Source organism: Ixodes scapularis, unplaced genomic scaffold (genome assembly GCF_016920785.2).
Source record: "Ixodes scapularis isolate PalLabHiFi unplaced genomic scaffold, ASM1692078v2 PGA_scaffold1__304_contigs__length_218370807, whole genome shotgun sequence".
NCBI lineage: Eukaryota > Metazoa > Arthropoda > Arachnida > Ixodida > Ixodidae > Ixodes > Ixodes scapularis.
In genome coordinates, this window is record NW_024609846.1 from 61,418,361 (window position 1) to 61,445,122 (window position 26,762).

Below are 26,762 nucleotides of genomic sequence, written 5' to 3' on the forward strand. Positions count from 1 at the left end.
ATAGAGGAGGAGAAAGTTACCGGAAGTCGTGTGGCTGTGCAACTTTCTTTTTTTTTCAATCAACGTATCTGCAACTTTTTAGAAGCCAGGAAAAATTGGTATCATTGCTTTTGTCTATTTTTAGTATTGAGTGTGTGCATTATCGTTGGTGGTTATGTCTAAACCATAGAAAGCGGCACATAACCACAAAAAAGAGAGTGAGCGTGACACAAATTGGCCAGTTCTCGATCGGCGGTTTTCGGGTGGAAAGAAAACAAATTTCCAGCTGCAAATTGTGTTCTGGGTAGTTGGTCTCTCATATGTTATGTACAAATAAAAACCTTGGCCACTATAAATACCCTGTCAGTGTACCTTTAAGTGAAATGAAATATAGATAAAGAAAAAAGATTATCAAATTAAACAGTTGCTAGTCCAGCAGTGTGTTTGCCTTTTCTGTCTCTCTCCGAATGTAACTTTCCTTCATGTTCAGCTGGCACCATATATAAACTACCGTATTTGCACGAATATAACGCGAGTTTTTTTCGAAATTACGTGCTCCAAAACGCACCTCGCGTTATATTCGGAATCGAGTTCAGCCACGAGGCACGCGAGTCTGGAGGAGAAAGCCATCCCTCCGGCTCAATGCAAAATATCCCGTGTGAAAAGAAGTGGGGGTATGGAAGGGAATTTATTCGCTATTGGGCCACGTGAAGGGGCAAATAGAAAACATAAGAAAGCATTTTTATCGCTTTTGTGTTTGTACAACGCACGCACGCCGCAGAAACTAAGCGCGCGCGCACGCCATGCGGGCACTGGCCAATTCGAGCCAAGCCAAGCCGGGCCAAGTTAAGCCAACACAAGCAAAGCAAAGACCACCAACCGCGTTTACCCAGTCGTGCAACACGAGGTATTTGTTTATGCAGAGGGACCAGAACAAGAAGTGTGATCGATACGGTGTATCGGATTTAGCAGTCTTTCTTCTGCCTGCGCATTGTTTAGTTTCTGCTCCAGAGTGATCTGGTGTTTGTGTGTTGGTGCTTCTGCTTCGTGCCTTGTTTCGATTGTGGGCTGCCGAGGAGCTCACACGGAAGAAAAGGGAACTACCAGACAAGCAGGTGCCGTGCTGCTGCTTATCTGCGTAGTTGCCAAGTGGATTGTAAACGGAAGGACCTGAGCCACCTGAGCAGTGAGGATGAGTGCAGTCAAAACAGGAACTGATATTTCTTCTATTTCCATTGACTTTTTACATCTGCTATGCCCCCGAGTGCGAGAAATTGACGCGGCCTCGGTTCGCGTTATACACCAACTCAACTCTCCTACGTCACGCCGCGGTGGTGGCGCGCCGGACGCACTTCCGGTCTGGGGCGGTGGGCAGAAGTCGCCGTGCCAGACATGCATTCCTGTGTTCCTTTGGAAGAAACGAGGCAAAAAACCTGCCTTCTCGTCAAAATGCTGCGATGGGGGCTTTACCAATAGAGTCTGTAAAGGTTTGAAGATCAGTTTTCATGTGTTTTTGCACCCTCCGTTCGTCCGAGAACGTGGATAGTAGCCGTGAAAAGGGGGCTAGACGCTGTCGAACTACGATTGCGTGTGCGGGCCACAATTTGTGGTCGCCAGATGTATTTGCTTTGTTCCAACATGAACGAGAGAAAACCCCCGAGTTGTCCGGACCACCCACGGGTTCAGTGCGTCTCCAAATTCACACGGCTGCCTGATCGTTCAAACTTTCGTCTGCTCTTTCAAAGTTGTCTGCTTTTTGTCGTCTGCTCTTTCAAACTTGGCTGCTTTTTGTCGTCAGCTCGTTCAAAAGACAGCGGCCCGTAAACCAAACGTTGACCCGGTAATTGCGATAAGAACTAAGTGCAGGCCTCAAAACACTTTTGAAGGTTGGTTGGGGTAAGTCGGCTAAGGTGTAAACAGACACAAGAAGATGTTGATCATTGTTACCAGTGGCCATCACCGACTTTTAATGCCCGATTCTACTTGCAGTTTTCAGTATCGATGTCCACCATCTCAGCTACGGTCCACGCTTTTGCAGTCCGAGCGACGTCGCGACTGAAAATAACGAGCAGAATCTCATCGTGGGAGTCAGGCTTTAGCGCCCATTCTGCGGCGTCCGCGTGAAATGAATCGCCGCACGTCACATTATTCACGCAAAGTTTTGCCTTGATAGTTTTGCTGAAGCCGCTCAAGTAGTCAGACATTGTTAGGAGGACGTAGAATCAACAGTTCCAACGCGAAAAAGAACACGGGGACTCCCACCGACGCCGACAACAACGCAATTCAATGGTTTGTTTATGGGCGACGGAGGGCTTCTTGCCCACCATCCACCGCGCATGCGCGGCGCCGGTGGCGTCCGCTAGGGGCGCTCCGGTTTGTTTGTAAACATGAGTTGGTGTATAATAGTAGTAATATATTTTTTTTCTTCTTGAGGGCATCAAAACCTGCCCTCGCGTTATATTCGTGGTCGCGTTATATTCGTGCAAATACGGTACTACATACCTTGCAAATAATAATAAGCATACTAGAGAGTGTCTGCCACATAGAAGTTATGCATCGATACATGGCTCAGATTTTCTAAAGTAGTGCTTAAACTGAAAGAAGACTTCACTTAGGGTCGGAGATGGCAGAAGAAATTCGGGGGACTGGGGAACCTCTGAGGGTACTCTAGGGAACTCTTAGGGATCCTAGGAACCCAGGTTGAGAGCCCATGCAGTAACGCAAAGCTTAAGCAGCACTTCTCTCACCGATAAGGCCGTTCCAGACCAGCCTGAAGACAAAAGTGTTGAGGAACGCTGAGATGGCCACCAGGTCGTCCAGAGAGAAGGGACGCTGCTGTTCGTACAGCTCGAGGTCATCAAGGATGCTGGAAGAACAAGTGTCGCCAAGCATTTTTGATTTAAGAGATTGAAGGCATAGTGTAACAGCACAGATTATAAGATTATTTCCACTTCTGCTGATTTCTATGCAAATTGGCCCTATACCGACAACTATCTGCAATCACTACAAAGTAATGCATGTTGAAGACCCCAATTATCAGTCATGGTGCATGGGCAAGTTGCCCTCCTATGCCAGTGACATATAAGGAGCCATATTTCCAGACAAACATCTTAAAAACAAATTCTGCAAAGCAAAATAGCAGAATAACCTACTATACTACACTCAGCATCAGTTTTTTTGCGCCATGTTGCCAAGGCTAGCGTAGCTTGCACAGTGCTCCAACGCTGCCAGCGCTACTTGCATGAGTGTGTGCGAATGAGGCACAAGACAAAGCCAGGTGCTCTCGCAGCAGTGCGGGGCTGGAGCACTCCGAAAACAATGCTAGCCTTGGCAATGTAAAACAGCATAGTCGATGCCAAATACACTCATCACTCTCCATTGTGCAATGATGCAAAGAACGTTTTCTCTGAATGAACTTTCTGCAATTCAAACATTCAACAATTCAACCATACTTCACCATCTAATGTCAATTATCGAGTTTATTTATTTGTTTATGCAATATGCTCCTCGCAGCTCACCAATGTCAGCTGGAGACACCAGATACGTATGGATCTGGTTACAGTGATTGTGATACAGCCGAACCTCAATATAACGAACTTCAATGTAACGAAATCCTCGATTTAACGAAGTATTTTATTTTTCATAATTTCTTGCCCATAGACCCCATGTATTTTTAGTCTCTATATAACGAAGTCTATTTTGCTGCTATTTAAATATAACGAAGCGCCATTGCCATAGAAGGCAATAAATAAATAGACTCTAAAAAACAACTTGACAAAAAAATTGTGGTAAAAAAAAAAAAAATGCGCAAACGCGAGCGCTTGATAGATTACTTCACGGGGACAGGCCTTCCAACGTTCCTAGGCTGCGGCGCCGGTAGCGCCGGCGAGGCATGCGGCAAAGCGCATTCCGCGGGGCTGGCCAGAAAATGCCGAAACGGCATCACCACTGACATTCACTGATCATCATATCCCACTGCACCGCGGTTAGCGCGGGAGCCAACTTCAGCGGGGGAGCGACGTGATGGCGCGACCGCATGGGCAGTGCCATCTAAAAGAAGACCGAGAAGACCAATTATCGTCTTGCGAGCGTGATGTAAAGCAAAGACGCAAGCACACTGTGGGTGCAAGGGGGCAAGTAAACTGTGCGGGCAAGAGTGCTGTGTAGGTTGGAAACATTGGCACCGCCCAAAACAGCTTTATTTTTCAACCGGGCGGTTCACTCGCGTGCTTGCTGCCATAGGGAAACATAAAGTTCTTTCTTTGGATGAGAAAGCAAACGTTTTGGATGCCATCCTGAAGAGACTGCCGAGATCCCGAGCATTCGGGAAGTGCTCGACGCAATGGACGTACTGAGGAGGTACACGGCGTCGCATGGGCAGCAAGATGCCGTGCAAGCGCTCTGGGCGCTCGAACGCCGTACGACGCCGCTGCTACTGTCGAACAAGGCGCAAGCAAAACTCGCGGACTACTTTGCCCCTAAATAAATATCATTTTCGGTGAGTTTTCAAACCTGTAAAATGTTTCGGAATTTTTTTTTTGCATGCTAAAGCCAAATTTCGATTTAGCGAAATTTCAATGTAACGAAGTAAATTGCGAATTTTACCGACTTTGTTAAATCGAGGTTTAACTGTACATGGAAACCATACAAAGTGACAAAAGGACAATTGGCACACTTAAACTATTATGCATATGTCAACCATGTACAATAAAACATTTCCCATAAAATCCTCATTTCTGTGCGGTGGCCCCAGGAACTACAAGGCTACCCCTACCTTACAACAGCAATAAGGGTCACTCACGTGATGAGGTGGGTGGCACAGTCGCAAAACAGCACCAGAATCATGAACTCCGGGCTGCTGGCCTTGGTCGTGAGTGCCAGCAGGTCTAGGAAGGCCTTGACCCCATGGCCAGGCCCTAGGCTACGCACCAGCTTCCACAGGTGGGCCAGCACAAGGTCTTGGTAGCACAGCCCTGAAAGACGCACATAGACACCACCCAAATTAAGAGTACTAGTACTTCACCAATTCTAAATCCTTGCCGATTTGCTTTAAAATTGACTTAAAACACCAATATACATATTTGCAAGTACGCCCTGAGGGTGCCACCCTCTTCCTCAGATGGGGTGCGCTTGAGCTTGGACATAATCCGATTATGACGCCTTAGCGAGGTTTTGTAATCGGATTATGACACGACGAAGCGCACCCCAATTGCACAAGATGGCGGCGCCCTGAGGCCGGACTTGCAAATATGTATACAAAGCTGAACTAGTAACTCCACTATGGTGTCAACATAACTTTTTTCACGAAGTTACCAAATTTATAGTTTTAGTCGCCACCAACTGTTCAAACTGGAACTCTTTACTGGCAACATTGTAAAAGCGACGCCTGCAGCCGGCATCCACAGGTTCGCTGTTCGGGATGTAAAAAATGTTCCCAACTGATTATAAGAAGATAGATAGCACGAAATGAAGGCTTTTGAGGCTCGCTCCAGAGCTTGCTCGGCAGGACGAAAAATATATTCTACCCTTTGTTCTCTAGACTGCCTGCCAGTGATGTCATGCCACTGAAAAAAGTGGGAAAGTTTAATGCTGGTTTTGGCAACGCCTTCGTTTGCTATTTTCTCAATATTTATTCTGAAATTAAAGGTACAGACAAACCCGGATGCATAAAATTCAAAAGGGATCGTAAAATAGTTTGATATATTGATAATAAGCGAGAGCGGTGTTTGGGGAAAGAGTGCACGCCTTCTGTTGGGCATTCCCTGCCCTTCCTACGTGCGTGCGTGCCCTTCCCCTTGCTTTTGCCATGCTCCACTTTTTTTTTTTTTTGACAAGAGCTTTTTTGTTGCGTACCCCCTTGCGTGTATGCTGGCTTGGCGGTCTGCCAGCTCCGCAGTGCGAGCTATGTGCTTGCGGCCAGCGCAATCCGACTGCGGGACAAGCGACCAGCGGCCATTTTAGTTTACTATATCGAGTGTCCCTGCCGTGTAAGTTCGGTACAGAAAAACAACACTCCTATACTATTACATGTGATTTTCCAGGGGATGTTTGGACTGTTCAATATAAACAATAATTCGAAATACCCGAGTGTGATATAACCAGGCTCGACTGTACCAAGTGGTATGCTGGGAACAGTAGAGCTCAGATATTTAGAGAATACAGTCGGTAGTCTGAGTAGCTAAAACATTGGTGGCGTACCCCCAAAGGTACTGGAGGCCCCCTTTGTGCAGCTAGTTTTAGCTCAGAACAATTTGGACAATGCACTATACTATTCTTCCCAGCTACAAATGCAAGCTTTGACAAACGTTAGCTTTCTATGTTGGCCTCAAGTATCAAGCTTCATTGCACAAGTTTGATCCTTAACCGATTAATTAAGGGGAGACATGGGTCTTTGGTGCCAAAAAATCCTTGAAGGACAATTCCGGTCGAAAACGAAACCGAAATAAATTGCTGGTATCGCTTTAGTGGCACGAAATATGACTACAGCCAAAATATAATGTCAGAGTGAAGCCGTGTACTCCACTAAAACCGATTTTAAAGATGCGACCAGCTGCTCTCTAGTAGGCAAGCGGGTTAGTTTTCAGTCAAGGAACACTGACGCAGCACCCCCGTCACGTCACTCCACGTTGCGGTGGAGCTGCAGTTGAGTGGTTGTACCGCGTACAGCAGCACCACGATGACGGTCGTCGTAACCGTACGGCTGATGATCAGTGTTGCCATCCCTTGAGCAGTTAGTTTCGGTTTTGCCGTAGACGCCTGAAACCAAACTTTGAGCCGTGATATTTATCAAACTACCTACACACAAAATCGCAAAAAAAAAAAAATGATACCTTGTAATTTAGTGACACTGTAGTCATAATCCCAAATAAAAAAAATATTGAAACAATATCCTTTATTAACACTGACAGGGTATTTACGCTCGCCAAGGTTTTTATTTGCACATGACATATGAAATCCCAACTATGTACCCAGAACACAATCTGCGGCTTGAAATTTGTTTTCTTTCTGCCCGAAAACCGCCGATCGAGAACTGGCCGGTTTGAGCTGCGCTCACTCTCTTCTCTGTGGTCACGTGCCGTTTTCTATGGTTTAGACACAACCACCAAGTGTAATTAAAGTCGTGGGTCATCGAAGGCATACACTCAATATTAAAAAAAGAAAAAAAATATGATACCCATTTTTCGTGGCTTCTAAAAAGCTGCAAATATGTTGATTAAAAACCAACTCTCTCTTCCTCTATAGTTTTTCTTCCTCCCCTGTACAGTTTTGGTTTTGGTTTCAAGCAGTTGCGTGTTCTGATTTTATTAAAAATATACGCAACGACACTGCAGCAAAACGTTGATTTTGGTTTCAAGCAGTTGCGTGTTTTGATTTTATTAAAAATATATGTAACGATGCTGCAGCAAAACATTGATTGGGTAGTCTTCTGATACCATAATGGTATCAGAAGGCAAAAAATAAAAAAATATATTTATGGGGGTGTCACTGTCCCTTTAAAGGGTAACTGCAAAGAAAAAAAAGTGTATTTTTAAACAGTCTAATTGGGACAAGCATGTCACAAAACAATTTTTCCAACAAAAACAAATTTTTACAGCAATATTTATTGCGCGAGACTGATTTTAGTTTGCAGCTATTTCGTTCGTTTCAAATTGCGCGCCACAAAGTTGGTATTATACGTCACGGAGTGGCTGCTATACGTCATGAAGTGACGTATTCCAGCCACTCCGCACGCGTCGAAAGAGCGGGAGTTTCAAATGTGGAGAGGTTGCGACCTGGACTAAATTACGTCCTGTGGCGTAAATATTACTAAAAAAATAAAATGTGTTCTTTTGCGGAAGATTTGTTTTGTGACATGCTTGTCCCAATTAGGGTCTTTAAAAAAACACTTTTTTTTTTTTTGCAGTTTCTCTTTAAGCAAAATATTGCTTAATTAAGTATATATTTTGGGAAGTGGTGATTTTGAAGTCTACAGCTATTTTTCTTCTGATCTGCACAGTGTCTTTCTCCGTGAATCAATATTGAAGTCACAATGTCAGTTTATAATACCTATGCGGGTTGAAATCGCACTGAAGGCGATGTGATAATATGGCGCTTTCTCGGAACACAAATTTTTTGCGTTTCGCAAATTTGCAGGCAGATAGCAATATTATTTTTTCGCAATATGTAGCTAAATATGAAAATCATACAATGTTGAGAGCAGATTCTTCAAGGTTGGTCTTGGAAATTTTTCACTTGATCTGTTTTACCACTTGGTAGCTACACATCCCACACCGAACTTCACTGTTTTGTAAAATCACTATTAATTGTTGAATCTCAAAAGTATTTGCAACATTGTACTCTTTATACTTCATAGTATCCAGCCATAGGTTAAAGAAAACTATTTGTCGAGCAGTCCTTTGCTCTTGTTCTAGCAAACAAAGGTGGGCGAATTTGAATTATGTAGCATCTTGCATACAAATCTACCAATCGATCAAATAAGCAGATTTGAAATCAGCATGAAAAACTGAACAAACTTGTGCAGTTTCATTAGGCCATATCAATAGATAAGGAAACAAAGCTCCATGACCAGTGTTTTCCCCTCAACCATAGCTCAACCACCAGCAATATTTATTATGCCCGCAAGAACCAGTGGAAGTATCTCAGTTTAGTCAATGAATGCAGCTTAGAGCACATGTTTCTGCTGCAAACTCCATTCGGTCGAACAGTGATTGCAAGAGGCTGCTTAACCGACACAAAGCCAGCCGTGTTGTTCTTATAGAACGCTCTACACCAGGAATAGATATGATCATCATTTCTTTTTAGAGTAAGAACAAATCCCTAGGTTTTGCCCTTGCTATCACTGTTCCAGAGGCAGGGGTGCTCACCAGTGAGTATGTCCAGCCTGAGCTGGGTGAGGCTGGACAGGGCGGTCTCGAACAAGGCACAGGTCAGGGCCACCGTGGTCGTCTCGGGACCACCCAGCCTCCGGTACTGCACGCTGCAGGTGCGCCCAGAAGATGCCCTCTCCAGGGCCTTCTTGAGCAGGTCTCCACAGGTCACCACAAATTCTCAATTAAATTAAACAAACACACACAAAATATTTCTTATCAAGCTGTTGTTTTAACAAGACGCTGTGCAGAGTATTTACCAATTATGCAGTGAACTGGCCCATCACCAGAAATTCAGAAACATTTCTGAGAAGCATGCCTTCTCATGAAGTCGGAGAGATTGCCAAAAAGTATGGGCACATTGAAGACTGCCTTGATCTTCTGCAGACACCTATGCAAAGCGCAAGTTCGTCTGCTTCTTGCACACAAGTTCCGACGATGTCAGAACGCCGAACTCTTACCGATTGATTGAAAAAGATATTGGGTAGACCTCGAGGCATCTAGCATTGAGGTCTACTCACTATCCCTCCAATCATAGCCCCCCCCAAACAGAACTCTCATTCGCTGTTCTCACATCACCGAAACTTCCGCGCAAGCAGCAGACGACTTGCTCTCCGCATACCCCTGTGGCAAATACCAAGATGCCAATATTTGACAATAGCTTTGAAAATTAACTTCCGGGTTTTTAGGGATCGCAATTAGCCATACAGTACATTTAATGCTGTAGGTCTTAAGAAGCTGCCCCTGATGCTCTACACTAATAGAAGATAGTTTTGTGCTAAGTGCCCTCCTTGTTTAGTGCTCTTGGAACACCTCCAAAGCAATCAACAGCTATGTCTACTGCAACTGTCAATAAAGGCTTCCCATCGATTAAATATCGGACTTGATTATAGGCCGACCAAAGAAAGAATCAAACAAACTCAGGACGACAAACATTTTTGTCGTCCTTTGTACCAAGCCTGTTTTATTCCTTCTGTGGTCAGTCAATTTTACCAACACGCTCTTAAGTTAATGTTGATTATATGATCCATTAAAAGCAAAGAAAGCAATCGCACTTGCCAAACACCATCAACACCTCTGATGAGCAGCTTCACAAAGCTGACTCTTTGCCACCCCTGCCACAAAATGTTAAGCGATCGATCTCCAGCACAACACTCACTGGAAGCACTGCCGGCGGGCGAACTGGGCACCGTCGCATCCGCCTGGGAGCCTGTCGTGTCGGCAGTCGAGAGCACGTCCACCAGGGGGCTGAAGAGCACCTGCACCAGGGGCCCACTCCAAAGGAGCTGCAGCTGCTGCTTAACACTCACCAGGGACTCATGGAGGCTGGAACGGAACACAGATCATACCCGTTTGTTCCTTCTATATGTATGTGCCAGAAGGAACCTGTGATATGGGCTTGGAAAGATTTATTTACTTATTTACCGATTAAAGCATGGAATGCTTTTTAAAGGAACCCCATAAGCCCAGGAGCCATCACGGTATTACATAATACCACCTTAACTTAACCCCGTGATGCCATGTCACAGTGTTAAACTAAACATTTATTTTTTTGATCCAGGGAATGTCATGTTCTCCAACTTTTGCATTCCATCACCACTGCTAGTGTCACATTCTAATGGAGTTTCACCTCTCTGCAACGTGCAGTTTGTCTATGTGGGACGAAGAACACAATTTTCTTTTCTCGCAAACACCCGGCACCATTGTGATTGACGTGCTCGCTCACCCGTGGTCAATGCTCTGGGCAAACCAGCCCAGGATGGGGTGCCAGTGGGTCAGGTTAGAGCGCTTGTTCACCACATACTTCTGACAGCTCTCCAGCAGCTTGGTGGCAACGTGCTGCGGCATCACGCGGAAGAAAGGCGGGATAAGAAAATCAAAGGGTGGTCCACTTGACACTTCTAGGAGGTCCAACAGAACAGAATAGACTCACCACAAAGTCGAGCAACCTTGAACTCAGGTTCTGAAAAAAATAAAAAGAAATTGGAACTTTGCTGTCAACTTTGATTGAACGGAATGAGCATTTTAAAACACATAAATGCCAAACAACGTTTCGAGCTATTTTCTACAAATTAGCACCAGGATATGAACTTTACTACCTCCTAGTGCTTGCATATTTTCCGAACTCACAGTCCTCTCAATGGATTCGAGACAAAGCATCAGCTCTCAAAACTCCAGATGGCAGGTTTGAGTCGCAACCAACATATGCGTAATCGCAGCCAACATATGCGTAATCAAACAGAGGCTTACTGTGGCATGGCCACGTTATATCATAACTGTCAGCTGCACGTCTTAAATGTCCCCAGGTGGTCTACTATAAATAATTCTTTCTTACACTGGGGCCTCTCATTGACCTGGCACGCGAGGCAACCTCCAAGACCTAACAATCTGTTCCATTTTCCAAACCACAAAAAAGAAGGCCGGTACGTCGAAGAGCTCAGCGGGGGCGGTCACCTCAATGTTGAGGTAAGCCAGGTGCACGAGGTTGGCAAGCAGGCAGAGGGCGTAGTTGCCCTCCAGGGCGTTGAAGAGGATGCGCATGTTCTGCTCCACCGTCAGGATGTCCAGGCTCCGGCGGAACACCCCGTGCGAGTTGAACACCGCCACCGACTGGGAGCAAACGGGGCGCCTGCATCACCGTATGTCGTTATCTAACCCAAGTCTACAGCGGCGACCACGCGAAAGACTCGCCAGTACAGTTACAGCAATACATCTGTGCTCGTGAAACACTGCTGTTCAGAGTTTCGAACTGACATTCAGCTTAACAAATCTATAGCACAGCTCAGTACAAAACGGAGTAGAACTTTCTGGTCTATGTAGTAGAGCAGCAATGTCAGTAATGACTGCCTTTTTGCTTTTCGTTTAAAATTATATTCCAGCAACTGTGCGTAAGATGGGCACTTGCTCGCACAAGTCAGACTAGCCGAAACTTTATTTCCTATATTGACAGTGCTTCCATACATTTTTTACTGTGCTGATGCAAATGCCAGTTCAACAAGCCTCTAATGTGCCATAAAATTGCTACAGACATGTAAGAAAATGTTATAGCATGCTATATCACGCAGGATAGCAAAAATTAGTGCCTAACGTCACATCCCGACACATGTCCCAACCCCGCAAGATAAGCCACCTCTAGATCTGGCATGATTTGAGTGCTGCTCATTTGCCAGGCTCCACGAATTCAATGTAACACTTCTGTGAGGCAGACTATGTGGAAAGGCTCATGACATGTCGTTGGCAGTGTCTACCTCTGGGGCAATGTTGAGGAGGTGATGCACCAGGGCAGGCACAGAGAGAATGTGAAGCAGGAACAGGTTCATCAGGTCCTCAGAGAACTGGCCAGATATCATGGGCCTGCGAGTACAGTTGGAGACTATAAAATGCTAAACTTTCCTAAAAAAATGTGCACGTGCCACAGAAATATGTCCCTTTTAAATGTACAACAAATCAAGCAATGACTCGCAGCAGAATGAAAAGATGGGCCAGTTGATAGATTGCAGGAATGCAAAAAGCACGAGAAAACAGGGCAGGAAAGAGTATTGAATAAAAGCGCTAAAAAACGACGGACAAGTTAAAGGACGACAAACACCGCAGAGCGCTCCGTGATGTTTGTCGTCCTTTAACCTGTCAGTCGTCTTTTTAGCGCTTTTGTCCTTTACAATGAATCGCCAACTTGCCCCAGTACATACCCTTCTACAAAAAAAAAGTGCATTGTTTTCTTTCTCATTTTCTTCTACAGCACTTTTAGTGCTATTCAAGGGATGACCATCCATAGAAAATTTTAGAGGATGACATGCCTGTTACCGTATTTACTCGAGTAATAGCCGCACTGTTTATCAAGAAAACCTAAGGGTTCTCCTTTTCGTGGAGCATGCGGCTTGCCAATCCCCGCGATCAGCAGCATGATTCCAGTGGTTTACAGGACAGAGATAATGTCTTCGCGTGAAGGTACCATCTATGAAGATTGCATTTGTACGGTGAATCACGTTCTCGATCCAGTTATTCACTATGTAATTTATGTGCAACGCGATGATTGGCTGTATATATGTGAAAAAGTATACGCAAGGGCCTTGTTCATAAATAGTGCGGCTATTACTCGAGTAAATACGGTATGCCAAGGAAATTATCTTTTTGTGCCATACACAAGTGCACGCCCCAAACAATGTTTTCTTTGCATCAAATTGACCGGTTGCAAATCAACCTCCTCAGTATGAATGCTTGACTGAGATAGTGATGCTAAACCAAATAACGTTGCCTTGGGTACTTGCCGAACAATTTTTGTTCTCAGCTTTGTACGGAAATGAAGTATTAGTGCATTACAGACTGTTCCAAGTTGAGAATATTAGGACAAGCTCTGCCCACAAAGCTCTTCTACACTTTCCACTTTGGCAGTGCAAACATTGGAGAGGAGGAGAGGGAGAGGAGGAAACCACCAATTATAGCAAGCGGAGAGCTTTCTGGGGGGGGAGAGGCTGGTCCTAATCCTTACCTGCAAAAGACTCAAGTCGCAGATCTAGAACAGGATGAAAAGCGAGCACTGGGGGAACAACGGCAAGGACTGAGGAAGCGGCTCACCTGAGCGCCAGGTTAGTGGCAGCCATGAGCGGAGCCCTCTTGAGGGCAGGCCTTGCCCTGGCCAGGCCCCTGAGCAGCAGGGCCTGCAGGGCCCCGTAGAGACCTCCCTTGCCCACCAGGTGACTGGCCACATTGGCACACAGCTGCATCAGCACTGGCCGCAGAGGCTCACCTGCCGGGGCAATACAGAGATGGACCCCTCAGCCGCTCATTAAAAGACACCAACACCTCCCTTCCAAATTATTAAAAAAAAAAAACCTTTTTGGCGATTTAATATGAAGTTTATGAGGACAAGCCAATCAATCTTTTGCTGCAAGTCGCATATACTTTTAATAAAGCCAAAAAACTCAGCAGCTTGAAACTGAAACACGAGCACGGAGGCTTATGGCCGGAAGTCATGTGGCTACACCCGACCGCATTTCTTTTCTTTCTCCGCTTCTCTGGCACGTGAAGCAGACGATGACAAAGTTGCGTACACCGTTTGTCATGCAATTGTTTCGCACTTTATATCCCTTCCGCTGTATGATCTGCGCTTTAAGATTGATCGGTCCCACGTTTGTCGTAATGTTGGTACGTCATGCGCCACCAATGCGTCGTCCAGCCCGTGGTATGTTGCCATATTGAGAATGGCTTCTGTACTTCCTGCAATCTGTGGCACATTTTTTTTTTTTTTCGTTCGACATTTTTGCAATTTTTTGAAGGCCATACAAGTAGGGTTCATATTCTTTTTTATTTGTTCAATTCACTGTGTGCCTTAGATGACCCACGATTTTGAATATATCTGGTACATATACCGTATTTTCCGATTTTTAAGCCATGGTTTTTCCAAACATTTTTCTTGGTGCATCTTATACAATGATGCGACCTATATGCATATGTTTTTCTCAATTCACGGTGAAACCCCGTTTTTTCATGTGCCGCGCGCCATATTTTCTAGAGCACCGTAACTATGTAGCCATAGGTGGTGTTGCTCCTCCCAGGAGGCACTGCTGTTGCCACACCCTTCTACACTTTTCACAACTTATACTCAAAAAACGAGAAATTTTACAGCCTCCCTAATGCGGCTCAATGTGAATAGGCAAGACCGCAAGGATAAAGCTTTTACAGCATGTGATCGATGTTGCCTAAATCAGCCATGGTTCTATACTCTTTTGCCTCAGTCCAGTAACACTGAAAGGTAAGCAGGCTGGTATACACGCATTACAGAAAATTTTCTCGTGTCTTTCTTAGTTTTCGTTTAATGAGCAGTTTTTATCAGCCATGCTCCAGCCGTGTTGCTACATGTAAAAGGAAGGAATGCGGCTAGTTTATCCTTTCGCGGTACAGAAAGAATAGAAGCCTGTAAAAATTGATCTATTTGCGTGCGCATCAATGTGCGCGTCGTCTCCGCGAGTTGGCCAGGGCTAGGCCTAATGGTCTAAAGCTTGATTCACGAGTCTCTAGCACGTTAAACTTGGTGGTTGTGTCTAAACCATTTTTAGTAATACATTACGCTGGAATAGCCACATGGACTATATAAGTGCAAGGGCATATCAAAAACTAGAATTTTTTAGAAGGCAACAGAGACATGCAAATAAAGATGTCAGATTAACATCTGTTACTGCAATGAGAGCTGAGGTGCAGCTAAATAGCCTGGAGAACAGAAAAATTTGTTAATTAAAAGAATTATTGAAAATGGTAAACGGATTTTGAAAAATATTTGTTGCGTTTGACAGCCCGTTCCCAAAGAATGAGTAACACCAAAGCAATTGCACCATATCAATACAAGAGTGATGTGTTCAAATATTCATTTTTATTGCAGAACAATTACTGATTGGAACGCTCTGCCAGAAGAACTTGTCAGTTGTTGCAGCCCTGAGCTGTTTGGAGTCCAATTAACTGATCTTTTAAGAAATTAAGTACTGCATGTAAAAGGTATGTGCAGGCATTTCGAATTGCCTGTGCATACTTTACCCGCACAGAGTGTGAGTGTGTATTTATTATCTGTCTATATGTTGCCTCTCCTGCATAGACCGAAAGATCCGCAGTGTTGTAAATGAAATAAAATAAAACGGCATGTGACCACGGAGAAAACAGTAAGTGCGACTCAAACTGGCCAGTTTTCTATAGGCGGTTTTCGGGCGGAAAGAAAACGAATTTCGAGCCGCAAATTGTGTCCTGGGTAGTTAGGCTCTCATGTGTCATGTACAAAATAAAACCTTGACAAGCATAAATACCCTGTCAGTGTACTTTTAAGGCAGAATGCCAGATGCCCCTGCATGAGTCCAGAGCCCAGAGACTCAGCATTTTAATGCGAAAGCATTAACTGTCTTATGGAGCGAGCCGACGTCATCAGCTTTGAAACAATGCAAAACGGCACCTTAAGGAAACCATGCGCAAAGCTAGCCAACGCCACCTTTAACACTTCAATCCCATTGGCCGGCGCACGTCGACGAGGCTCCCATTGGCCGCTGCACGTCAGTTTGTGTCGTGTCATCCTAAGTGCGGTATCACACTGCTGTGTTATCACTAGGCCGTATACTTTCTGGTTCGAACCGAAAAACATTGATAAACATCCGCCGGTGTCGAAAATAAAAAATCTGTTAAAAGCGAAAAAGACCGGTTTTTGAACATTTTTGTACAAGCAGCAGTGTTTTTTTATGTTTTTTTTTTTCTTTGAGCAAGGCTTATGTAGACGTTCATCTGACGCAATCTTTTTTTCTTTTTACCGTCGTTTTGGGATGATTGTCAGCAGAGATCTCCATAGGTCCCTTATGGTGAATTCCACTCGTAGATCCGGAGCACTTTCCGAAATCCGCAAGGGAGGCAAAATTCCACTCTGTGGGACCCACTCCGAATCGACAAGGGGAAGATAAACTCACATTTTACAAGCGACCTCCCCCACACCCCTCCTTCCGCTTCCCACTCGGCCGTTCAAAATGGCCGCTGCTTGAACTTGACAAGCCCAGCAATGCCTCAGCCGACTGATCTTTCCGACAACCAGTGACAAGTGTCACTGCTTAGCTGCAGAAACAACAAGCGACACAGGCCGGGCAAAATTATATGTACCACAGCGCCCATGTCACAAAACATGAGGAAGACATCCGTGTTTGGCACAGTCGCATATTTTTCAGCCGCCTGAAGGCGACGGGGCACGCACAGCGATTGCCATCGTGGAGTTCAGATTTCTGGTACGATTTTAATAAACACAGAGGTAATAAACCATCACTTGCACGGTCGTTGACAATCTGTTCTTGCTTTATTGAACGGAAAAATGCTGGTGTAATGCAGTGTAAAAAGGTAAACTATCATTGGCTGCAGAATGAACAGGCCAGACCTTGCGTGTGCCTCTGGATTTTCTGCCGCACTTTTTCTCGTGCTTCCTATCACGATCACAGATGTCAGCGCTTACGATTTCAGTCCCGGCTTTGTATCCCTGATCTACGCGAGGTAGAAGCGTTCGAGCCGTCACAATCTTGCATAAACAACCGACGCATCCGAACAGATCTAACTCGACGGCCCGACCGTGGCCCGACCGGCACGGCAACCTCGCCAACCTCGCTGTGCATGTGCACTGTCGATTTAGAAGAAAATGACGTAAAGTGCTCCGTTACCTCTGTCCACTTCTGGAAAGATTTGTGAAATCTCGCGGCACAAGTTTGGCGGGGTTGGAGGCACTCCAAATGGAGCACTTTTGGAGCGCTCGAGCTCTGTGAGCGGAATTCAGCATTAGTAATCCAGGTGTGTTTTTTTTTATCAGCGCTGGTTTCTTTGACCTTTAGTTTATGTCCCCAAAAGTTTGGCCTCATTGTGCCCTTTTGCAGATAGCCCAGTTTTGAAGATTGCCCCATTTATAGATTGCCCAAAAATTTGGCCTCCTTCTTTGTAAACCCTAGTTGGGTGGTTTGAAGGGTCTTTTATACTTTTTAGTTCGAAGCGCATCTCAACTTAGGCTGAAACGAAGTATATATCACAATAATGAAATACGAGGAACATTTTGTATCAGATGTAAATAAAAGTTGAACCGTTTCTTCTCTTGATTATTCGTTTCGATTCACGATTTTTCCATTGATAAACGCCGTTTTAAGCGTCTGCACGAGGCAATTCCCCAAAATAGACCGGTATTTTGGAAAGAAATAAACACAGAAAAACATCCGCCGATTTTTGAAATAAATAAACACCGGAAACTAAACGGCCTAGTTATCACTGATCCCCTTGTTCGCTCGCCTCTTATTGGTTGTACGGCGCGTGACAATATATACGGCGGATAGAATAAACCAAGGGGTTTGTTCTGCTGGAAACTACGCTGCTGACTGTTCCTTCCTTGCGCCGCAAGGCACACGACAGTTTGAACGATTGCCCACCCAATGGCGCTGCGTGTTTGCGAGGCAGCGGCTCTACCGTTCCACGCCCAAGGTCAGCACGTTGTACGCCGCAGATTAAAGAACAGAGCGAAGAGTGGCGTGCGTGCGTCCACATTCACAACTCATAAGAAGTGCTTAGGTGTACCTCGAGACACTTTTGCCCAAGTAGTGGCAGTGAAATGGTGCATAGGGAGCAATAAGATGAGAGCATATTGAGACCTTACTGCTGTGGGGTTCTAAACTGGCAACCCTGATCCCAGGCTGCTAGAATCGTCCTATCACGCAGCAGTTACAACTGGCCACTGCACCAGGTTCACTCACTTCCCGCAACCTGTGGGAAACAAAGCCGACGGGGAGGGACAAAACAAGAGGACGATTGTGGGGTTCAAGATATGAGAGAACGCAACGAAAGTGCAATTTCCTGCGAAGGCCAGGAGACTGTGGGGAGGTGCACAGACTCGTGTTTTTCAACCAGATAACATGTGTGCAATGCAGTGCACAGCCTTATTCTAAACCGACATTTGTTTTACGAGGCAGTTAACATGCGCCTTCGAATGACATGCTTTCCTAAAAATATTAGTTTGTCCATTGAAAAAAAAACTGTTGATGAAGTTCTATTTCTGCCTTAAAGCCACTTGGGACTGAGAAAGCCATAAATGGTACGGTTGTTTTCCTTCAAAATGTGAGGGAAAACATCCATACCTTCATGAGCAATTGTTTCTTGTTGAAACCTCGCATGATGTGCTCACTGATTAGTATGCATAGTAGGTAATCATCTCTTGCTCTAGCCATCGTCTTGCCAATGACAAATTCCTGCAGCGATTGAGCCCGCATTTTCTCTGGTAGCCACTCACAGGACTTGTCCTTAAGCACCCTCCAAGAGGACGTGCTTGTGAAGGTGACCAGGACATGAAGGTGCAGCATCAGAGGCTTGGCATCCTGGGGTGACTCGGGCTGAAACAAGGCATCCACATCACATCACCAAGTTTATTGTTAATCTGGCATTGCATATACAGCTATTTCTCGTTATAACGAAGTCAACAGGACGGCAAAATTTTGTTTATACAGAAGCGGTAATTCAATAAAAGCGATAGAGCCAAAAAAACTGCCAGCAGCCTTGAAGGTGGACGGGAACACTGCAGAACATTTGGACCGTATATTTAATCGAACAAACCTTGGTTATGAACAACTCATAGAAGCTTTACAGAGTAAGGAAATAATTGAGTGTAGTTTGCCGATCATGGTGGACGGTGTCAAACAGCCGATGCGGGAATGCCGAATTCTTTGGAGATTTTGGACTTAGGCCGGCCACTTTTTTTAACCTTGCAGATGTAAGCGACTTTCGATAAACGCTCCCACTCTCCCATACGACGCACATATGTGTGTAGTACGCCGCAAGCACGCCTGCACAGACGTGAGTGTTGGGGGCTCCCGACGGGATAATATCTGAGATCCATCGCTCCCTTGAGCCGATTCCGACAGCAGTCGGGCACTGCTGGCCGTGGGCACTGTGAATAGCATTGGAACGTGGATGCTGCTCCCTGCCCGCATTAGCATTGGCGCTCTGCGCTTCGTTTTCTTGTTTGCCGTTTGCCTCAGTGGAGAAGGGAGAAGGAACGCGAGGGCCTCCGTGCGCCTCCGTGTAGGCTCGCATGCTTTTGGCACCTCGACCTTCATAATAAGCTTGGTTGACCACTGATACACTTCGAATAACCCAGTTCAAAATGCGTGCATTCCGGTCAGGACCACAATAATTTTCGATAAAAGTGATAATTCGAATTAAGCGATTTCGTTATAACGATGGATTACTGTACATTTCTTGATGGATTACTGTATGTTTCTTATGATCCAGAAATTCACTAGCAGCCTTATGACACCGTAAAGAGGAGAAACTGTTCTCAAAAATACACATCTGCAATTTTTCAGACCTCTATACCCCAACTATCCTCCTAAAACTAAGCAATGCTTCCCAAAAAAATCTAAAAATCTATGTCAAGTATTGTGGTTTTTCATGCAGACAGCAGGTTTTGGATTTAACCCACTATGTGCTTTAAAGCGTGCCAAATTTGAGGTGTCCCTCACCTTCAGGTCCTTGAGGTAGATGCAGCAGTTCCAGAGGATGTTCTTGAGCTGCTGGATCCACAGCACCGCATACTCCTTATTCAGGGCCACAGACACATAACTTTCCTGCAGGACATTGTACGGTGGAGAGAATAAAGGCTCCACTCAAAATTGTGCAAAAACAAATTAAGCGCATCTTAATCCCATCAGATAACGACCTAGGTACATGCTTTGTGTGTGTCTGATGTCACATAACTTAGTAATGTCGCATGACCTCGTGAAGTCACTGTCATGCAATATCACGTCATGCAATATCACGTCATGCAATATCATGACAACCAAACTTGAAGGCACGGTGTCAGATGATGTCATAACATGTGACGTCGTAATGTATCTGACATCATGCCCACGAAGTGCACTTCTTTTAATGCAGAACTACTTTCCCATGGAAGCAAACTCCGATTTTGCAGCGTTAGGAGTGTCCCATGCCACACTGGGAGTTGGCCAGCTGCCAAGAGCATTGGGGACAACAAAAACCAACGAAAAAGACAGGAGAGAGGAAACGGAGGCACTAGAGACGCTTCAAAAAGGAGTTAAATTATATTCAAAACTGGATTAAATTATAAGAAAACAAAAACATCTGGCTATAGAATGTATACAAAAAGAATGTGAGTCAGAGTCAATTGTGAGAACGGAATCAAAACTAACTCCATTTAACTGCATCTTCACTACGAGAATGACATATAAAGCCAAAAAAGTCAAATTTGGGGGGTTTACGGGCCAAACCTACGACGGGCATCTTGCACGCCCCAGCGGACGACTGAGGATTAATTTCGACCACCTGGGGATCTTTTGACGTGCAACCGAAAGCTCGGTTACACGGCGCCTTCTCCGCAATAAGCCTCCGTCGTATTGCGGGCACCTCGGTCGGGATTCGAACCCGCCACCTGGGGATCCGTAGGCCAGCACTCTCGCCTCGGAGCCACCGAGGCGGCTGACGTATAAAGCCAATCAGAATGTACACAAGGGAACTTCAAATCTTTAGTCATAAATTTGTTTTGTTTTGCTTCTAGACACAAATGTCACTGCATATGTGTCACAACAGCATGGAGAAGCAGAAAAACAATTGTATATTGAATGTTCATTCATTTTCTCAACAGCTTCAAGAACAATGCTTTAAACTAATCTGTAGTGAAAAAGTAAAGCCTTACAGTCGTCTAAAACAAATCTTAACCCTTAGCCAAATATGTACAATCCCCGTTGAAAATCAATGTCCGTATCTAGTAAATAATGAAAAAGTGAATCTGTGACATCTTTCTTGTTTCGTTGCACATACCTGTATGGAGTCGGCGTCCATGCTAGCAATGATGCAGCGGCATAATCGCTCAAATCTCTGCAAAGACAGATGGCATGGTCAGGCTTCAAAACAGCTGCAGCTGCTGCACACCATGGTTCTAAATCCATGTGAGTCTCTTCAGAAAAACAGCAACAAAGACTGGTTTAATAAGTACTCGGTTTTGCTGCTCATTGAGGCAAACTATTGGCAAGCCTCCACCTATTTACAAGCAGGTTCTTCAACAAACCCTAGTTTCAAAAAGACCAAAGTATGTATTGTGGCACTTTCTTTCAGTGACAACAAAAAAAAAAAAACTAATTATTATTGTCCAGACTGAACGTGTGACTGCTCATTAAAATAGCCTATTTATCGTGTATTGAAAGCTGGACGACCATGATATTTTGTCTACAATATATTTCACAGCACTTTTGTTCTCAGTGTGAAGTTGAAAGTTTTGATGGAAATCAAGAACATGCTAGTCAAATGACTATGAGGACCCAATGTAAGAAATCACTGCTCGAACACAAACTGTCCTAAGAGGCTGCCGTTCCTCGAGATGCTCCACGAAAAGGCACTTACCTCTTTGTCGATCTCCGGATGGAATATGAAGAGGAATGTACGGGCAGCGCAGAATACCTCCAGCGCTAAGAAAAAATAGAAAGGAACAAGCCTAAGTAAGACAAATGTACTATCAAGATCACACTTAGATGGACCAAGGGGACCAAAAACTGGAGTTTACACTGCAATCAATGAGCAATGAAAGAGATGTCCCGCACACATCCACAGGACATTCATGGAATACTCAGGACATCCAATCACGCCTGCAGAGTCATATGTGCTGGCAGGAAAGCTAGTGACTAAGTGGAAAAGTATGATTTTTATACTCGAGATAATACTAGATACATACAACTTGGATCGGTACTCCTGGCATCATTCAGACACAAAGAAAAAATACATTACCCGACTGTGACGTGAGCTTGACATCCTCAACATCTCCACTTCCAAGGACGGAATCAAACCGCCTCCTGAACTCGTTGCGAAGACGTTGCCGCGCAAGGAAGCCCCTCACAGAAGCCTGCACCACAAGACAAAAGAGCCTCACTTCAACAGCGAAGATGAATGTGACAAATGCGACAGACGGCCGCCACAACTTGAACCCTGAAAGAAAAGATTGGACGAGAAAGCTGGAGCAGTCAACCGTCTCTCTAAACCGTTGCTAGTTTCCTTCCAGACTAAACCTCTAGATCAGGGGTCAGCAACCTTTTGCAGCGGCGGGCCAAGTCGTCATGAAGCCAACACGGTGAGGTCCGGACGGGAAGCCGCGAAGACTGGAGAGGAGGAGGGGGGAGGGGTCAAATAAGAAAAAAGAAAAAGGCAAAAAGGAAGTGAAGAGGTTTTCTGGCCAAGTATGGGGATGCCAGACAATGCCAAGTGTTTCTGTATAAAACCATTTGTGGTCCTAACTTCCGAGGGGTTCTTGGGTCTGTTAAGAAGCTGCAAAGGGGAGGGGGGGGGGGGGGGGGGTCTTTTCTGGGGTTGTGCTGGGGGCCGCATGAAACTGCCCCGTGGGCTGCATGCGGTTCGCTGGTCGTGGGTTGCCGCCCCCTGCTCTAGTTTGTCCTCTCCATGCCACTGCAGTTGAATGCCAGCACAAGAAACATTGTGTTGCATAATAGCCTACTCAAAAAGGGGGCAAATAAATAACTTGGCCAGAGGCGAACTTAGCATTTTGTTGTCCTAGGCAACCTTTAACACTGACGTACCCCAAGGACGAAGTTAGGGATTGAGGGCAATGCCCCCCCCCCCCCTTCCTAAGCCCTCCAAGGTCAACCCTTTTTTTTTTATAAAGGTTTATATACGCTAGCCAAAAAGTCAATTTTTGGTGACATAGCCAATACTGGGTCAACGAAAAAAATTCCGAGGGCACCTAAGCACTTCTTATGAGTTGTGAATGCAAAAACATTCGAGAGGAGCAGAAACGGCCACAGCGCCGGCAGGGAGTATGGCGGTGCACTGCGTAGACCGCCCTAGCATGCTGGTGACTGCTGCACCGCTGAGTGAAACAGCGGCGAGAGTGCAAAGCTCGGCGCGGTGCCGGGAGTGTGTGATGATGCATCAGCGTTGCTGCGCTTTTCTCCGCAATTTACTTCTGAGGCGCGATCGCTTTGACTTCAAGTGGCCTCGCCAGCTTCCGTGACGAAGCATCCGATATGACGCGCAGCAGACAATGGGACTATAGGTGGCGCTTCGCTCAGCCAATGGAAAAATGGGACTTTAGGCCTCGTTTTTCGCGGTTACAGATGCCTCCAGCTTTGTTACATGAATAGTAAATGCTTTCTCATTAAAATAGATCTGTGCAATGTCTCGGCCGTAACATAAAACCTCAGCAAACTCCTCCTCCCCCCCCCCCCCCCCCCCCCCCCCCCCCCTCTGCCAGCCGAACGCCTACCACCCAAGCTTGACCCATAAATCCGCCCCTCCCCTCCCCCACAATGGTCAGTGGGGGGGAAGTAGTTAAGTTTAGAGTTAAAATTTTCAAAAGTAGCTAGATTTGGAGCAACTCCCAAAAGACCTAAATTCAAAACTATATTAAAAAAATAAGAGCCAAATAATTTGGCTTTTTTTGCAAAATTCTGCTGCCCTAGGCAGCTGCCTACTCTGCCTATTGGTAAGTTTTCCCCTAGACTTGGCCCAATGTTGCATGAAGCACCTCATTGCTTGTACACGATTACAACAGTTGGAGACACGGGACAAACAGGATGGATAGGCAAATATGAAATATTTGCCTATCCATGGCAAGTGAGCCGGAACGCTAGTGTGAACAAAGTCTCCTTCCCCTGACCTGTATGGATGTGGCAGCCTGATCCCTCCTGCGTTCGTAGGCCCTCTCGATGCGCGCCGCCTTTGCCTGCTCCAGAAACTGCTCCTTGGAGGTAGCCTTGGTTTGTGCGTTGAACATGTTACTGCATTTAAACGACAACACGCCCTCGGGTCATTCAACCAAGGGCCTCACTCCGCAGAAAGAGGGCAAAGCTTGAGCCGAGCTTAGAACAAGAGCGAATGAGGAAGGATGTTTTGGATGAGAACACAAGAAGGCTCGTGAAGATTGCTGCAGACGTTCATGAAAAATTAAATGAATGTTCTAGAGACGCTTGGCTGCACCTCACGCAATAAATGGACCGTCCAAAAACAGCGATGCTATAAACACTTCACACCTTTAGAACTACGGGAAGCCAACTGAACATAATTACTAAGGGCCCCTTACTAAGGTCCCCAGTACTTTGTGCATGGGGAGGTCCTCGAACTGCCCTGCTTCCGGCATGAGCTTACTACTAGAGCTTTGAAATTGCATAATTACCCTACCAATAGACTGGTTTGACCAGCCAGTTTGACTACGCCGCCAATTTACTATAGTTCGCTGCAGCTCAAGAAGTTAGGGCCTGGGTGAGACGGGCGGGGGAGGAGGAAACAGACGGAACGCCGAAGAAAAGAGGGGGGAACCTCCTTTCTTTAGCGTTCTGTCTGCTTCATCCTTCCTTGCCGGTCTTACCCTCGCCCTACCTTCTTGAGTTGCAACAGACTATAGCCGATTATTCTGTAAAAATTTGATCTTTCTGGGAAGTTGTCTAAAGTCACATGTGTTCTAAGCCATTTCTGTGCCATGTGAAAATGTGTTCGGCACAACAGGCCTCATAAACAAAGGAACCCGCTGCATCTGGCAAACCCGAGTTAAATGCCTTGTTTACGCAGAGGGCAGAATTACTGCCCCGATTATTTGTACTGCTATTTCTTAGAATAATGAGGAACAATCACTGTAAACTCATTTTGAATTTATGTTACTTTTTTTTTTGCCATTTCTTTTATTTCTTTAATAAAACTAGACAACAATACAAGGCAGAAAGACATACAAAAATACTGACAACCTGCACTTAAAGAATATAAATAAACTTGCCTAAAAGCTTTAAGGTACTTGCTGCTTAGCTTCCTGCCGGAGCATAGTCCTTCCTACTGGCATTCTGATTCATATCTCACACTTCTCAATTGCTTACAAAAGTACCTATACTAGGTGGCAACTTCATGTCAGTAAAAAGGTGTATACATTTCTTTTTCTCCTCTACATCAGCTATCAACCTATGAAATTCGACAGTATGCCAAATACACCAATTAATGAATTGATTAAAGAATAGAGTTCCTACATTACTAAGGTCAATCTCAGCAATTGTTATCCCAAAATGTATAGTGATATGTATAATTTTTTTGCTATGCTAAAAATTCTATCTATGTGCACGTCATACTGATCAATTAGCCAAATTAAAGAATGAACAAACATAATTGGGTAAAAGCTTAACCCTTTGACAGTCGTCGCTATACATGTACTGTGGGGATTGCGATCCCTCAACATTCTGTCGTGTCAGCGTTTTGGCACGCCGTGGCGGCCGCGCCAACGTAGCGAGAGGTGGCGCTGCTTACCACTGTGAGTGGCTTCCTCCTCTCCCCCATTGGGGCGATTTCCATAACGAACCCCCGCACAAAGGAGATCGACGTGACGCTCCTTGATTGGCCGCTTCGCCCCCGCCATTATCTTAAAACCAGCGGACGGCAGTATCGCTGGGCTCTTCTTCCTGAGATTCTGCGGCGGTGACAACGAGGAACCGTCCGGTGCACCGGTGAGCGTTTACCCCGTCCTTTGTATCTTTGTGAACGACCGTTCGACCGTAGGCGATCTCCACACCGACGGCGTTCACCAGCTTTAGCAGCTGTGTTCTCACTATTTGTTTCTTTGTAAATAAACAGAGTTTATCACCGTTACCAACGTGACTGGTGTCTGTTTGCGCTCAACGAGCAGCATGCCACGCGAGTACGAACCCGCTTCGTGGTAGAGCGTCTCGCCGCGAACGTGGTACTCCCAAAGGCAGTGGCCCCCAGGAGAACCACAATTTGGCGCCCAACAAAAGGGCTGACGACCAGAATTCCGGTACGTCTCGTGTGTGGCGACTGCTGCCGAGTGACGAGTCCTCGCGCAACCAGCGCTTACCGTGACAATGCCGACCGACCTCTCGGATTTGCTCACGCTGGCGACCGCGGCCGACGCATTCGCGCGGCCTCCACTTCAACGGGAAGCCGAAATGCCAACCTTCCAACGAGAAGCGCCCTACGGCGCACCCCCAGAGCCAAGCGTGGTTCCGACGCCATTGCGGACGGGCGCCATTGCTCCCGGATCTTCCCTGAATGCACGTGCTCCGCCGCCGGCACAAAGCGAAGCCTACCGGTCTCCCCACGGAGAAACCGCTGCGGCGCCTCATCACACCTTGCTCGAAAACGCAGCACGTGTGATTGAGAGTCTGATAGGTGCGTTGCGAACGACAACACTGGAACCACAGGCCCAACGACCTCCGGTCCGAATTCCCGTCCCGACTTATCGGGGTTACGCAGACAAAGCGAGCGCTACGGACTTCCTTGACGATTTACGGAAGTACCAACGCGCGATGGGAATGTCCGATCGTGAAATACTTGAGCGCATTCTGCCAATCGCGCTCGTCGACGAAGCCGCCCGCTGCTTCCGACTTGTCGGTGACCAACCCGGAACGCTCGATCAGTTCC

General features: G+C 45.8%; 1 protein-coding gene across 4 annotated transcripts in view; it reads right to left on the bottom strand.

Annotated features, from left to right (window-relative positions):
* LOC8026694 (ubiquitin-protein ligase E3B) overlaps positions 1-26,762 on the bottom strand; it is a 68,986-nt gene that overhangs the window by 29,355 nt on the left and 12,869 nt on the right. For 2 of the 4 annotated variants that reach the window (XM_042290757.1, XM_042290754.1), the window contains exons 2-16: positions 24,004-24,129; positions 22,122-22,236; positions 21,741-21,805; positions 21,162-21,218; positions 19,847-19,951; positions 18,619-18,718; positions 13,422-13,593; positions 12,095-12,200; positions 11,301-11,456; positions 10,780-10,809; positions 10,573-10,685; positions 10,006-10,172; positions 8,844-9,005; positions 4,781-4,952; positions 2,727-2,845 (exon numbers count right to left, since the gene is read on the bottom strand). In XM_042290757.1, the coding sequence (XP_042146691.1) occupies positions 2,727-2,845; positions 4,781-4,952; positions 8,844-9,005; positions 10,006-10,172; positions 10,573-10,685; positions 10,780-10,809; positions 11,301-11,456; positions 12,095-12,200; positions 13,422-13,593; positions 18,619-18,718; positions 19,847-19,951; positions 21,162-21,218; positions 21,741-21,805; positions 22,122-22,236; positions 24,004-24,120 (1,756 nt within the window). In that variant the 5' untranslated portion in view covers positions 24,121-24,129. Of the gene's footprint in view, positions 1-2,726; positions 2,846-4,780; positions 4,953-8,843; positions 9,027-10,005; positions 10,173-10,572; positions 10,686-10,779; positions 10,810-11,300; positions 11,457-12,094; positions 12,201-13,421; positions 13,594-18,618; positions 18,719-19,846; positions 19,952-21,161; positions 21,219-21,740; positions 21,806-22,121; positions 22,237-24,003; positions 24,130-26,762 lie in introns of all 4 variants that reach the window. The other 2 variants (XM_042290755.1, XM_042290753.1) reach the window with 1 other exon arrangement.